At 41.9% G+C, this 14069-nt stretch overlaps 1 protein-coding gene across 5 annotated transcripts in view; it reads right to left on the bottom strand.

The window, feature by feature from the left end:
• LOC109904440 (A-kinase anchor protein 9) overlaps positions 1-14069 on the bottom strand; it is a 121694-nt gene that overhangs the window by 24119 nt on the left and 83506 nt on the right. For 4 of the 5 annotated variants that reach the window (XM_031788669.1, XM_031788671.1, XM_031788670.1 and 1 more), the window contains 4 exons: positions 11299-11461; positions 2604-2698; positions 2168-2285; positions 1007-1045 (listed from right to left, as the gene is read on the bottom strand). In XM_031788669.1, coding sequence (XP_031644529.1) covers positions 1007-1045; positions 2168-2285; positions 2604-2698; positions 11299-11461 — 415 coding nt within the window. The remainder of the gene's footprint in view (positions 1-1006; positions 1046-2167; positions 2286-2603; positions 2699-11298; positions 11462-14069) is intronic. The other variant, XM_031788672.1, reaches the window with a different exon arrangement.

The raw sequence follows: 14069 nt of genomic DNA, 5'->3' as shown, positions 1-14069 counted from the left end.
CCATAGTTACCTCTGCTGCAGAAGATAAGTTCATTAGAGTTACCAGCCTCGGAAATTTCAGCCCTAATAAATGCTTCACTGAGTTCAAATAACAGACATCTCAACATCAACTGTTCAGAGGAGACTTGTTGCAAAGAACCCACTACTAAAGGACACCAATAATAAGAAGAGACTTGCTTGGGCCAAGAAACACAAGCAAAGGACATTAGACTGGTGGAAATCTGTTCTTTGGTCTGATGAGTCCAAATGTGAGATTTTTGGTTCCAACCGCAGTGTCTTTGTGAGAAGCAGAGTAGGTGAACGGATGATCTCCACATGTGTGGTTCCCACTGTGAAGTATGGAGGTGGTGTGATGGTGCTTTGCTGGTGACACTGATTTATTTAGAATTCAAGGCACACTTAACCAGCATGGCTACCACCGCATTCTGCATCGATACGCCATCCCATCTGGTTTGTGCTTAGTGGGACTATCATTTGTCTTTCAACAGGACAATCACCCAACACACCTTCAGGCTGTGTACAGGCTATTTGACCAAGAAGGAGAGTGATGGCATGCTGCATCAGAAGACCTGGCCTCCACAAATCACCCGACCTCAACCAAATTGAGATGGTTCGAGATGAGTCTGACCACAGAGCGAAGAAAAAGCAGCCAACAAGGGCTCAGCATATGTGGGAACTCCAACACTGCTGGAAAAACATTCCTCATGAAGCTGGTTGAGAGAATGCCAAGAGTGTGCAAAGCTGTCATCAAGGCAAAGGGTTGCTATAAAATATATTTAGATTGGTTTAAAACTGTTTTAGTTACTACATGATTCCATATGTGGTATTTATTAGTGTTGATGTCTTCACTATTATCCTACAATGTAGAAAATAGTATAAATAAATAAAAACACTTGAATGAGTAGGTGTGTCCAAACTTTTGACTGGTACTGTATGCATTTGTGAAGTGCCACTCGACTAGAGACAAAAAAGTAACAGACTGGCCATGCTCTGATGTGGGACACACCTGCTTCAGGTGCTGCATCGACTGCAGCTTCAACTAGGCCTATAGGAAGAATAAGAAAGCACAGTATTTCAACATGCACTTGTTTTGTCATAAAAAGGAGGAAGACTGGAGGAGAAAGGATGTGAGAGGTGAAAGCGAGAGGTGAAAACGAGAGGGCGGGGCTTCCCTGCATGTGCTGTGGTGGTATTGGTTAAAGCTGTGTCGGCAGAGGATGGATGAGCCAATGCTGTAACGTGAGAGCCGGCGTGAGGTGTTCCTAAAATGGCCCCCTGTACATTGAATTCATGTGCTTGTCGAATACTTGCCATTTCATTATGGATTATTCCTTAACCTATGGAATACCTTGAAATAGTACTGGATAGAGGTAATGAATCAGAAAATTATTTAAAAACGTTTTGCAGTGTGTGTCTTATTAGACAAGTCAAGGTAGTTCCTCCCTGTTTCAGTCGACTTAATTCTATTTGTTGCCTAATGAACACGACGCAGGTGAGACTTTTCAGATGCAGTACTTGTGTTACACAAAAACAGTTATCAATTGTAAACTTCATTACAACATGAATTCATCATGGTCACCCTTTCTACAGGAATTTAGCAAAGTACAGTAATAACAAAGTACATTAATAAAAATGACAAGAATTTATAACACAGAATAAAAATTGTTACAATGTCATTGAGTGGTAACACAATAACAATGAGTGGCTCCTGCTAAGCTGACATACTGTGTGATGACATGAGTCATACAAATATTCAAATGTAGATCTAATCAAGGAAATAAACCAACCTTCTGTATGCAAAAGAACATGGGCCTGTTATCTTTGTCATAGGACCCACAGAAATAAAATGACTGTCAAATTGCGATGGTCTGAAGGGCTTTTCTCATAATACCAGTATTTCTATTTCAATGATACGACCCCCACTTCACCCTGCCCACTCTTTGGAGTAGTGATGTCATATAAGACGTAGTCACAGTTCTCTATTATCACCAACTGCTTGTTTTTGAGCATCTGTATTGGAATAGGCACTGTGCATATCCAATACACTTTACATGATATGAAAGTAAAATTTTCACGATTATTTCACTGTGTAGAATACTTGAATGTTTGTCAAAATGTATATTTTGTTCCATTCAGATCCACAAGGAGTAAGTGGTGGGGCACATACGTAACTCGCGGGGGCCGGCATGCTCCCTCATGGCGTCCTGTTGCCGTGACAGTATCTCACGCTCTTCCTGCATCTGCAGCCTCTCCTGCTCCAGTTCATGTAGGCGGCTGCTCGTCACCTGCAGGAGCCAATGACAATCAGTTAGAGGCAGGTTGACGATATGGTTAGCCAATTAAAAAATGACAAAGAGAACAAACTGCCCTTGCAGTGTGCGAAGTTGCCCGACATAGAGGTAACATTTTAAACCTATGGGAAACAACTTGCAACATAATTGTCCACCATTTTCTTTAAATCTGCATGGATAGTTTTGAGACAATATTTACCTAGTGGGCATAACTGCTTGAAATGACATAATTACATCAGAGCATGTCACCCTAAACGGTTATAACACACAGTGATTATGGTGGTTGTAGACTAAAGAGTGGGTCTGTCTTACCTGCAGCTCCTGCTCCAGGCTTAGCTGTAGCTCCTCCTTCTGACGCACCTGCTCCTCCAGCGCAGCACGTTCACCTGTGTAGCCATCAATCAGACCTGGGGGGGGGGGGGGTGTTAATATATAGATTTAGAGATTGTTTCACTCAACAATCACACACATAGTATCAGTTCAAGCACACATTAAAGTGAAAATACAAACTCATACAACCAAAATCAAGGCGATAAACTCCAAAAACATAGTACCTTTGGAAAGCATTCAGACACCTTGACTTTTTACATTTTGTTACGTTACAGGCTTATTCTGAAATTGATTAAATAAATAAAATCCTCAGCAATGTACACACAATACACCATAATGACAAAAGAAAAACAGTCTAGAAATGTTTGCAAATTTATTGAAAAGAAAAAACGGAAATACCTTATTTACATAAGTATTCAGACCCTTTGCTGTGAGACTCGAAATTAAGTTCAGGTGCATCCTCTTTCCATTGATCACCCTTGAGATGTTTCTACAACTTTATTGGAGTCCACCGGTGGTAAATGCAATTGATTGGACATGATTTGGAAATGCACACCTGTCTATAATAAAGGTACCACAGTTGACAGTGCAAGTCAGAACCAAGCCATGAGGTCGAAGGAATTGTCCGTAGAGCTCTGAGACAGGCTCAGATCTAGGCAAGGGTACCAAAACATTTCTGCAGCATTGAAGGTCACCAAGAACACAGTGGCCTCCATTATTCTTAAATGGAAGAAGTTTGGAACCACCAAGACTCTTCCTACAGCTGGCCGCCCGGCCAAACTGAGCAATTTTGGTGGAGAAGGGCCTGTGTCAGGGAGGTGACCAAGAACCTGATGATCCTCTGAAAGAGCTCTAGAGTTCCTCTGTTGAGATGGGAGAACCTTCCAGAAGGACAACGATCTCTGCAGCACTCCACCAATCAGGCCTTTATGGTAAGAGTGGCCAGGCGGAAGCCACTCCTCAGTAAAAGGCACATGACAGCCTGCTTGGAGTTTGCCAAAAGGCACCTAAATACTCTCAGACCATGAGAAACAAGATTCTCTGGTCTGACGTAACCAAGATTGAACTATTTGGCCTGAATGCCAAGCGTCACGTCTGGAGGAAACCTGGCCCCATCCGTATGGTGAAGCATGGTGGTGGCAGAATCATGGTGTGGGGATGTTTTTTCAGCAGCAGGGACTGGTAGACTAGTCAGGATCAAGGGAAAGATGAATGGAGATCTTTGATGAAAACCTGCTCCAGAGCTCTTAGGACCTCAGACTGGGGCGAAGGTTCACCTTCCAACAAGACAACGACCCTAAGTACACAGCCAAGACAACGCAGGAGTGGCTTCGGGACAAGTCTCTGAATGTCCTTGAGCGGCACAGCTGGAGCCCGGACTTAAACCTGATCGAATATCGCTGGAAACACCTAAAAATAGCTGTGCAGCAACACTCCCCATCCAACCTGACAGAGCAAATACAGGTGTGCCAAGCTTGTAGCGTCATACCCAAGAAGACTTGAGGCTGTAATTGCTGCCAAAGGTGCTTCAACAAAGTAATGAGTAAAGGGTTTGAATACTTAAGTAAATGTAATATTTCAGTTTTTTTCAACGGGTCTGAATACTTTCTGAAGGCACTGTTTGTGCACAACACTATACAAATATGCTACATCCAAAAAGCACTCGCATGTAACACCCACCCACTCCTCCCCAAGGTGCACACGAACACAAAAATATTCAGACAAACAAACACAGGCAGAATGTCAAACCAATTTAACTAGACAGAGTGTAGTCTAGAGGGCTAAGCTGCCAACAAATGCAATGAAATATTCTATTATTAAACATCTTGTTACCGGTCACTAGGCAAATGCACTACTGGAATGTAATTCAGCTGATGATAAATCTGTTTGGAAGACGTGAGTGCATACTAGCAATGTTCCCAAAGATCTGATAGAGATTCCTTACAAAATCATATCTAGTACTAGTATGTAGTAGCTATACTAAATAGGTGAGGCGAATATGTTCTTCCAAGAACATTGTTGTGTTGATGAGTTACATAAGGTTGTGGTGCTCCAACTGATCTCTTTGTTTACTGTAAACACAAATCGTTTGAATGGGTGGCTCGACCCTTCTGTCTTCATTTATTCTGTTAGTATTACAAAAGTATACGAACCCACGTAGAAGTAACACATTTATCACAACTAAGGAATGCATCTTAGTTACATTCCCAACATTTAATCATTTACAGTGGATTAGACCACTCCAAGAAAGCCTTCTACATAAAAATGACAACTCATATATGGGCCAACCTTTAAGATTTCAATGCTGTCACTAACGAGGTTTCCATCCAACCTTTTAAGCGAGTAAAGTACGTCAGTTAAAAAAACATCACGACAGGCCTGATGGAAACAGCTAATTTGTCCGTAAACTTTCCAAATGTTCACAAAACAAAATACACAATAACATTTTTGGATTTAACCTTTATTTATCCAGGCGAGTCAATTAAGAACAAATTATTATTTACAATGACGTACTGGCCAATGTGGGATCTTTGTGTCTGTAAAATTAATTATGCAAGAAATTACGATTTTATGTGCAAATGTTGATAAAATCACCATCATATCAAAGTAAACTTGGAGTCATGTAATCATAGGTTGTGTTGCCCTCCCACTTTGACTTGGGAAAGCATGCAGTTTATTAGGCTACAGGTGAAAAAAGTTACGATTAACTTCACAGGGCGGTGAAAGTGCACAGCAATTTACTTACGATCTTGTCTCATCGCTGCAACTCCTCAATGGGCTCGGGCTCAGGAGGCAAAGGTCGAGCCATGCGCCCTCCAAAGCATGACCCTCCAAGCCACACTGCTTCTTAACACCTGCCCGCTTAACCCGGAAGCCAGCTGCACCAATGTGTCGGCGGAAACACCGTTCAACTGACGACCGAGGGTCAGCTTGCAGGCGCCCGGCCCGCCACAAGGAGTCGCTAGCGCACGATGAGCCAAGTAAACCCCCCCGGCCAAAACCTCCCCTAACCAGGACAACGCTGGGCCAATTGTGCGCCGCCCTATGGGACTCCCAGGCTGTAGTGACGCAACACTCCGATGCAGTGCGTTAGGCCGCTGCGACACTAGGGAGGCCTGCACGGTGATGAGTTTGATGCTCCTTTCTAAATCGAGGGTCTTATTCTGGTGACATGATGATAGATGCTTGGCTGCAGTTTGACAACTAAAAATAATCTTGCTCTTTTGTCAATAATCTCATGTAGGCTATACCTGCACTGTATCTAAGACCTGTTGGCTAGAGCGTACATGCCAACACCAGAGTGAGCACATTCGCTATATAAACGCCATTTGTGTGACAAAACCATCAGTAGAGTTGGAAATATGATGGAAACACATTTACCCTGTTTTTGTTATTTGTATTTTTTATTGGTAAATGGTCATTTAACCGCAAAAGGTATTTTTATGCACACTACGTCATCACGCATAGGCTTTAATCCGTAACAAGTACATTTGATGGAAACATCTCCGATGGGAAAAGGCTAGAAGAAAAATGTATGCAAAAAAATATATATATATATTCACATGAAAATCTGGTCACCAATTGGATGGAAATCTAGCTAGTGTCAATTGATACAAATGTTGTTTGTGTGTTGAATGAAAAGGTTAACGAGCACAGCAACACTATATTAATTGATTACTTGTAACTATGCACCATGTTAGCTAACAACTAATATGACAGGGTAGTTTAAACAATAACTCATGTGTTAACTCATATGTTGAAACTTGGAATGCTGCTCTCATGGCAAGGGGCCGTTTACCAGAAACTCAGTACTCTTGGATCTGCATTCCTCTGGTGATAAGAGGTTAATTGTCAGAATCAATCCACCAACCAACAATTCACGGTTTGTTAAGGAAGTTACAATTTATAATAAAGCTGATAAAAATAAAAGTTGATAATTGAGTACTGATGAGACGGCTCTGGTCTTACGTATCGTGTCATTTTATTAGGCCACAGTCATGAAGCCTATATGCATCTTGATAATATCAGATGTCTGATATAGCCTAACACTGGAAGCTTGTGATGGCCTCCTGGCTTCACCCTCCAGGTACTGCAACAGCCAAAACTGGTTGACATGATCTCATTAAAGACAGAAATGGCAGTTTTGCCCTCTGGGTAGTGATGGGAGGGGGGAATCAACACTTACATATAGTCATATTATTTTGGACAATATAAATTACTTTGACTCCAAGTATAATTTTTTGTTGTTGTTGCTTGGTAGTGTTAGACGGCGCTAGTCAGCTGTACAGGCGGCAAAACTATATTTTTCATCCTATTGCTTGTTCTCCATCTTCTTTTTAAATAGTGAGCCAACATGTTTTCAGAACTTTTATTTCCATGACTGATCAAAACTAAATTTACTCATGCTCAGGAAGGAATCCCTTATGGCTGAAACGTATAATGCTCTAGTCTCATGGAAACAAATTGCGTATGATTAGGTGCAAATAGAGGACCATCGATCAGGGTGCAATGCAATGCAGTTAAACCCCACAACAACTAGTCCCTGGGCACCGATGACATGGATGTCAATTAAGGCAGCCCCCCGCACCTCTGATTCAGAGAGGTTGGGTTAAATGTGTTGGACAAATTTTGGTTGAATGCATTCAGTTGTGCAACTGACTAGGTATCCCCTTTCCCCTTCTTAAAGGTCTATGTCTCGCTCTAATGCTCTACTATAAAACCTATCCTCTGCGAAACATAATACAGAACTACATCATAACTCCCCCCAAGAGACTTGAGTGGCCTGAGCCTGGCTAACATTTTCAGAATCAGGCAACCATGAGCCTGTTCCTCCGTCTTCATTGAAATCAGTTTTCCACACCAAAAGCTAGTTATTACATAGTGAATCAGACAGGACAAAAGCAGGAAATCATTACGGCTTGACATTAACCATGTTTGAATATGTGGATGGGGGAGCAAAACACAATGGAGGAAGACCGAGTCATTTTGGTTGGAGGCGTGCTCGAAAGCTTTTAAGCGCCTGAAATGCATGTTGAAATATGTAGGCTAATACAGCCGGTCAAATCACGTAATTGCAGGTAGTAGTGATTTATTAAACTTTAAATGTCTGGGTGATGTTTTCTTTTTAGTATACGAGTCTGTGAATAAGAATGTCCTTCTACCCTATGTGTGAGTCATGAAAAAAAGCAAATGTAGAGGCAGAAACACTTAAAGTACTCTCCTTATCTTATTTGTCCAGCTACATTTGGCTGCGTGTATTTACTCCATAAAAAAAAAAAACTGCAAGTCGCATTTCAGAAACGTACGCAGATGAAGACATATCCCAAACTTCAACATTGCTGGTGAACATTTCAAAGGTTAGCATTATCACCAAACATCAAGCAGCAGTTGGGAGATGACTTTATGAAAGCAAATATTTTTCATACTTCAGAATCCTATCACATTTGACATATATACAGTTGAAGTCGGAAGTTTACATACATCTTAGCCAAAAACATTTAAACTCAGTTTCACAATTCCTGACATTTAATCCTAGTAAGAATTCCCTGTTTTAGGTCAGTTAGGATCACCACTTTATTTTAAGAATGTGAAATGTCAGAATAATAGTACAGAGAATGATTTATTTCAGCTTTTATTTTTCACATCACATTCCCAGTTGGTCAGAAGTTTACATACACTCAATTAGTATTTGGTAGCATTGCCTTTAAATTGTTTAACTTGGTTCAAACGTTTCGGGTAGCCTTCCACAAGCTTCCCACAATAAATTGGGTGAATTCTGGCCCATTCCACCAGACAGAGCTGGTGTAACTGAGTCAGGTTTCTAAGCCGGTGTAACTGAGTCCTTAAGCCATTTTGCCACAACTTTGGAAGTATGCTTGGGGTCATTGTCCATTTGGAAGAGCCCTTTGCGACCAAGCTTTAACTTCCTGACTGATGTCTTGAGATGTTGCTTCAATATATCCACATACTTTTCCTACCTCATGATGCCATCTATGTTATGTTATGTCGATATAGGTCATTGCTAAACATCCATTTTCAGGTCTAGCCATACATTTTAGAGTTGATTTAAATCAAAACTCACTCGCCCACTCAGGAACATTCAAAGTCTTCTTGGTAAGCAACTCCAGTGTAGAATTGGCCTTGTGTTCTAGGATATTGTCTTGGTGAAAGGTGAATTCATCTCCCAGTGTCCATTGGAAAGCAGACTGATCCAGGTTTGCCTCTAGTATTTTGCCTGCTATTCGGTTTCTTTTTTATCCTGAGAAGCTCCACAGTCCTCATGATGCAGCCACCTCTATACTTGAAACTATGGAAAGTGGTACTCAGTAATGTGTTGTATTGGATTTGCCCCAAACATAACACTTTGTATTCAGCACAAAAAGTAAATTGCTTTACCACTTCTTTTGCGGTATTACTTTAGTGCCTTGTTGCAAATAGGATGCATGTTTTGGCATATTTTATTCTGTACAGGCTTCCTTCTTTTCACTCTGTCAATTATGTTAGTATTGTAGAGCAACTACAACGTTGTTGATACATCCTAATTTTCCACCCATCACAGCCATCACAGCCACACTCTGTAACTGTTTTAAAGTCACCATTGGCCTCATGGTGAAATTCCTCTCTGGCAACTGAGCTGGGAAGGAAACCTGTATCTTTGTAGTGACTGGGTGTATTGATACACCATCCAAAGTGAAATAAATAACTTCACCATGCTCAAAGGGATATTCAATGTCTGCTTAAAAAAAAAAAAACATCAACCAATAGGTAACCTTATTTGCGAGGCATTGGAAAACCTCCCCAGTCTTTGTGGTTGAATCTGTGTTTGAAATTCATTGCTGGACATAGGAACCTTACAGATAATTGTATGTGTGGGGTACAGAGATGAGGTAGTCATTCAGAAATCATGTTAACCTCTCTTGGGTAGGGGGTAGTATTTTGCCGTTCAGATGAAAAGCGTGCCCAAAGTAAACTGCCTGTTACTCAGGCCCAGAAGCTAGGATCTGAATATAATTGGTAGATTTGAATAGAAAACACTCTAAAACTGTTAAAATTGTGTCCGAGTATAACAGAACTAATATGGCAGGCGAAACCCAGAGGACAACCCCCCCCACCAAAAAAATAATTCGGCCTACCACTATTTTCAATGGCTATCAATTCTATTATAAGGCCAAGTCCTCCCAGATTGCAGATCCTAGGGCTTCCACTAGATGTCAACAGTCTTCAGAAAGAGTTTCAGTTTTTCTAGGTGGCTCCCATTTTGGCTGTAGTGTTTCCAAGCGCGCGGAATAGATCATTTATTTACGTATTAGGGTACCTAAGGTTTGATTATAAACGTTGACTTGTTTGGAAAAGTTTATTAGTAACGTTTGAGATTAATTTTGTATGCATTCTGATGGAGGGAAACTGGGTAGATTATTGAATGAAGTGCGCAAGCTAAACTGAGTTTATATGGATATAAAGAAGGACATTATCGAACAAAAGGACCGTTTGTGATGTAACTGGGACCTTTTGGAGTGCCAACAGAAGAAGATCAAAGGTAAGGCATTTTTTATATCGCTATTTCTGACTTTCGTGTCGCACCTGCCCGGTTGAAATGTGTTTTTCATGTGTTTGTATGCAGGGCGCTGTCCTCAGATAATCGCATGGTATGAAATCTGACACAGCGGCTGGATTAAGCTTTCTTTTTATGTATTACACTTGTGATTTTATGAAAGTTAAATAATACTATAGTTTGAATTTCACGCCCTGCAATTTCACCGGTTGTTGGCCAGGTGGGACGCTACCGTCCCACAAGAAGTTAAACACTATTATTGCACACAAAGTTGCACACAAAGTGAGTCCATGTAATTTATGTGACTTGATAAGCAAATTTCTACTTATTTAAGCTTGCCATAACAAAGGGGCTGAACATTTCAGCTTTTAATTTTGTATTATTTACTACAAAATTCAAAAAAACATAATTCCACTTTGACATTGAATATTGTCTGTATGCCAGTGACAAAAAAATCTCTAATTAATTTAAAATTCAGGCTGTAACAACAAAATGTTGAAATAGTCAAGGCGTGTGAATACTTTCTGAAGGCACTGTACATGTTACTATTAACAAGCCAATGGATGAAAATACGTTTGCTTAAGAGTGTGTGGAACTGAACTTTGTTAGTGAATCGGGTGGGCTGTGTCACGTGTGTGAATCTGTCACGCCTCTCGTCGGTCAGCTGTTCCTGATAGGGATGTCACATCATAATCACTACCTCCGACAAGGATGTTTGGCATGGAGCATTGAATGTGCTGATGGCGCAGAATGTGTCACTACACTATTAAAAACATGGTAAATTGGAGCATAAATCTCTTAATACTAGATTTCAAGTGTAGTGTATGGAAATGTAATTGTTCACAAACAATTGCTAAATCTTTAATTACACAGACACTTTCGTTTGCCATCTAAAGTACTCACACACCCTCTCTACAGTATATATTAATTTCTGTTTCACCCACAGATCCCCTAGCCATCTGACTCACCAAATCACACAACACACACCATCCCCCACAAACAACCCCAGACACACACTTCCACTCGTCATATGGCATTCTCACTGCCCTTCAAACACACACACACCCACCCACATTTAAAAACAACCCCATCCACAAACACAACACCCCCCCCCCCGCCACTCACCCTCAGCCCTGTGGAGCTCCAGGGCCAGCTGCTCGCGGGCACGCCCCTCCTCCACCAGCCTCTCCTGCAGATCCTCCTGCCGCCGCAGCAGATCGCCCATCTCCTGGTTGTGGCGGAAGGACTCGCGCATCAGCTCCGTCTGGGTGATGCGTGCATGTTCCAGCTGATCAGGGTTGGTAAGATGGGTGGAGAGACAAAGATAATGACTTTAGTGAGCAAAGAACCTATAAGGAAATACTGGTTGAGGTGGTGAATAATTCTGAGTTAGAAGTTCCGATACATAAAGCCTTGAAACAAGTTGGTCCACACAGTGTGGCTCAGTTGGTAAAAAAGCATGGCACTAGCAACACCAGGGTTGTGGATTCGATTCCTACTGTGATCACATATACAAGAAATGTGCGCACTCAGTGCACTGAAAGTTGTTTTGGATTTTAAAAATCTGCTCAATGGAACATGTTATATTATTAAATATATCCCATGCCATGAATGAATGGGCATCTCTTCTGTCATTTAGGACATAACCTCTCATTATGGACAATATGCTGAGCCTTGTGACAGTCAGTATAATGTCATATTTATGATCACCAGTAATGGTTTCCAGTTAGTGTCTTAAGAGAAAGTAAAACAATTATGACCAATTAATCAAAGCTGTAGCCCACTTCAGGATAATGGATTATTTCACTTAGCACATAAGATACACAGAGTGAAACAGTGGGTTCACAACACACATGGCCTGTATTGTTATGCTTAAAGGAGTATCCCAATAACAACTACAGGGCAATGTACAGATGTGTGGAGATGGTTAGCTGTATACAGTTCAGTGGTAAGTCTTGAGTTGTACAGTGGCACATCATGACAGTGTAAATATTCTCACTTGCTTCAAGTACTAACATACTGAGGCCTATTGCCTTATCATTGTGGGATAATTGTACACATGCGGTCATTTTCTATAAAGTTATGTTGGTGAAAATGCATGCCATATAACTATTCTTATTAAAATGAGTAAACCTATGCCCCAGTTTGACAATGATCAAGGAACCAACATAAGATGTATGACATGCCATTTCAATCATAACCCTTTAACTTCGGACACAGATGAGGCACGTTTAGTAGACATTGCCCTGTGACGCATTCACAAAAGCCTTCTTTCCTGGCTGAATTATCATGGAATTGCTATTGTGCAATAAACCCCTGACTTATTAGCACCACAACTCACATGCAGTTGGTTTTACAGGGCGAGACTCCCACAACAGCAAAGGTCATACTGCAACATTATGACAACCAGGATGTAGTCACGCGACTGTGCCACGCTGAAATCTTGGGAGTCATTTTTTGCTCACCTGCTCAGATGAAAGCAGAGTAGGGAGATCTAGGACTGTATACAATACTCTCACTGTGTTTTACACTGCACAAGTTGCCCAGTCGAAACTATTGCTGCCAATTAAGTTAGCAGGATATTGTATACGTGTAGACTCCCGATATAGCAGGGGGTATGCAAGTCATGAACTGTATAAAATAATGGACAAAACTGCGGTTTAGAGCATCAAGTCAGCCAAATGAAAGACACTTTCATTCAGATAAATAAGATAACTGTCCAGATGGAGTCAGATTTACTCACTAGTTATACAGTTCCATATAGGTTACATGGCAGGCCAGCAGCTGAATGGTAACTTACTGTATAGGGTGGTGTGGGGAGGGAGATCTTAGAGATCACCTTAAGGAGGTGACCATTGGTCCTGTGGTTGACGTGTGATATTTGAGTCTGTACCACCACCGCGTTTTTCTCATTGAGGACGCTCGAGAGGGGGAAAGGCCGGGGCAGGGGCACACGAGATTCCACCTCGTACACATCCTGATCTTCCCCTTCCACCCACATGGCCTGGTGGCTCGAATTCCAGTATGAGCGGTAGGAATCCATGGTGGTAGACAATTTAACTGCTTTCAATGACCTACTAGTTTATCCTTGTAGTGCTTTCCATCCTCTTCCCTCCAGTGTTCCTTTCAGCATCTACAATGCACCTGCTACCATGGATGTAGTCTTCAGCGGAGGCCCAAGAGGGAACAGCAGCGGAGAGCAGACAAGTCCCGATGACGTAGCCGGGTTCTAAGCAACAGTTTCTACGGAGCTGCCAAGCACAGAGCCTTGGGTAAACACACGAGTCGCAGTTCAGACTCAGATCCACGAGCATGGCGTACCACAGTGAAGAGACAAAAAAGGTCCCAGGTAAATACTGGGAACTAGGTAAACCCTTGAAACAATAAAACAAAGTTTTAAGTCAGAAAATAAGAGATACCGGTAGTGCTTCTCCTCGTGTAATCCTTCCTGGGGGAGAAAGTTTGAAGTCACATCTTGCACATGTGAATCCTGAGCTCAACTGGGGAGGGATAAAATAAAGAGAAACCTAGCTTTAAGATCCTGCGCATCTCTCTCAGTCAGACTTTTCTCTCTGTCTATTTTACTCACTCTTTCAGAGCACAGCGTGACCCTGCCCCTCAGCAGTACTCACTCCCACTCCCTCGCTCGCCCTCTCCCTCCCTATGGAAGCTCATTAACAATTCCATGCCGCCACAGCAACGCAGCACCGATCCGCAGGGAAGGGAAGCCTCCCGGTCCCCCCTTAACTGCTTTACACAATGGGCAGCCAACCAAGGGTGAAGTCTGAAGCCGCCAGTGGGGCTCTCGCTGCACTTCTTTCTCTTCTGTCAAACTCTCTCTCCCTCTTTCATTCTCCCTCTCATTCTTGATCTATCCCTGTAGCCTCTAACTTCTT

This window comes from Oncorhynchus kisutch, linkage group LG14 (genome assembly GCF_002021735.2).
Source record: "Oncorhynchus kisutch isolate 150728-3 linkage group LG14, Okis_V2, whole genome shotgun sequence".
NCBI lineage: Eukaryota > Metazoa > Chordata > Actinopteri > Salmoniformes > Salmonidae > Oncorhynchus > Oncorhynchus kisutch.
Note: the sequence above shows the minus strand (reverse complement) of the source record. Positions and strands in the feature narration are given on the sequence as shown.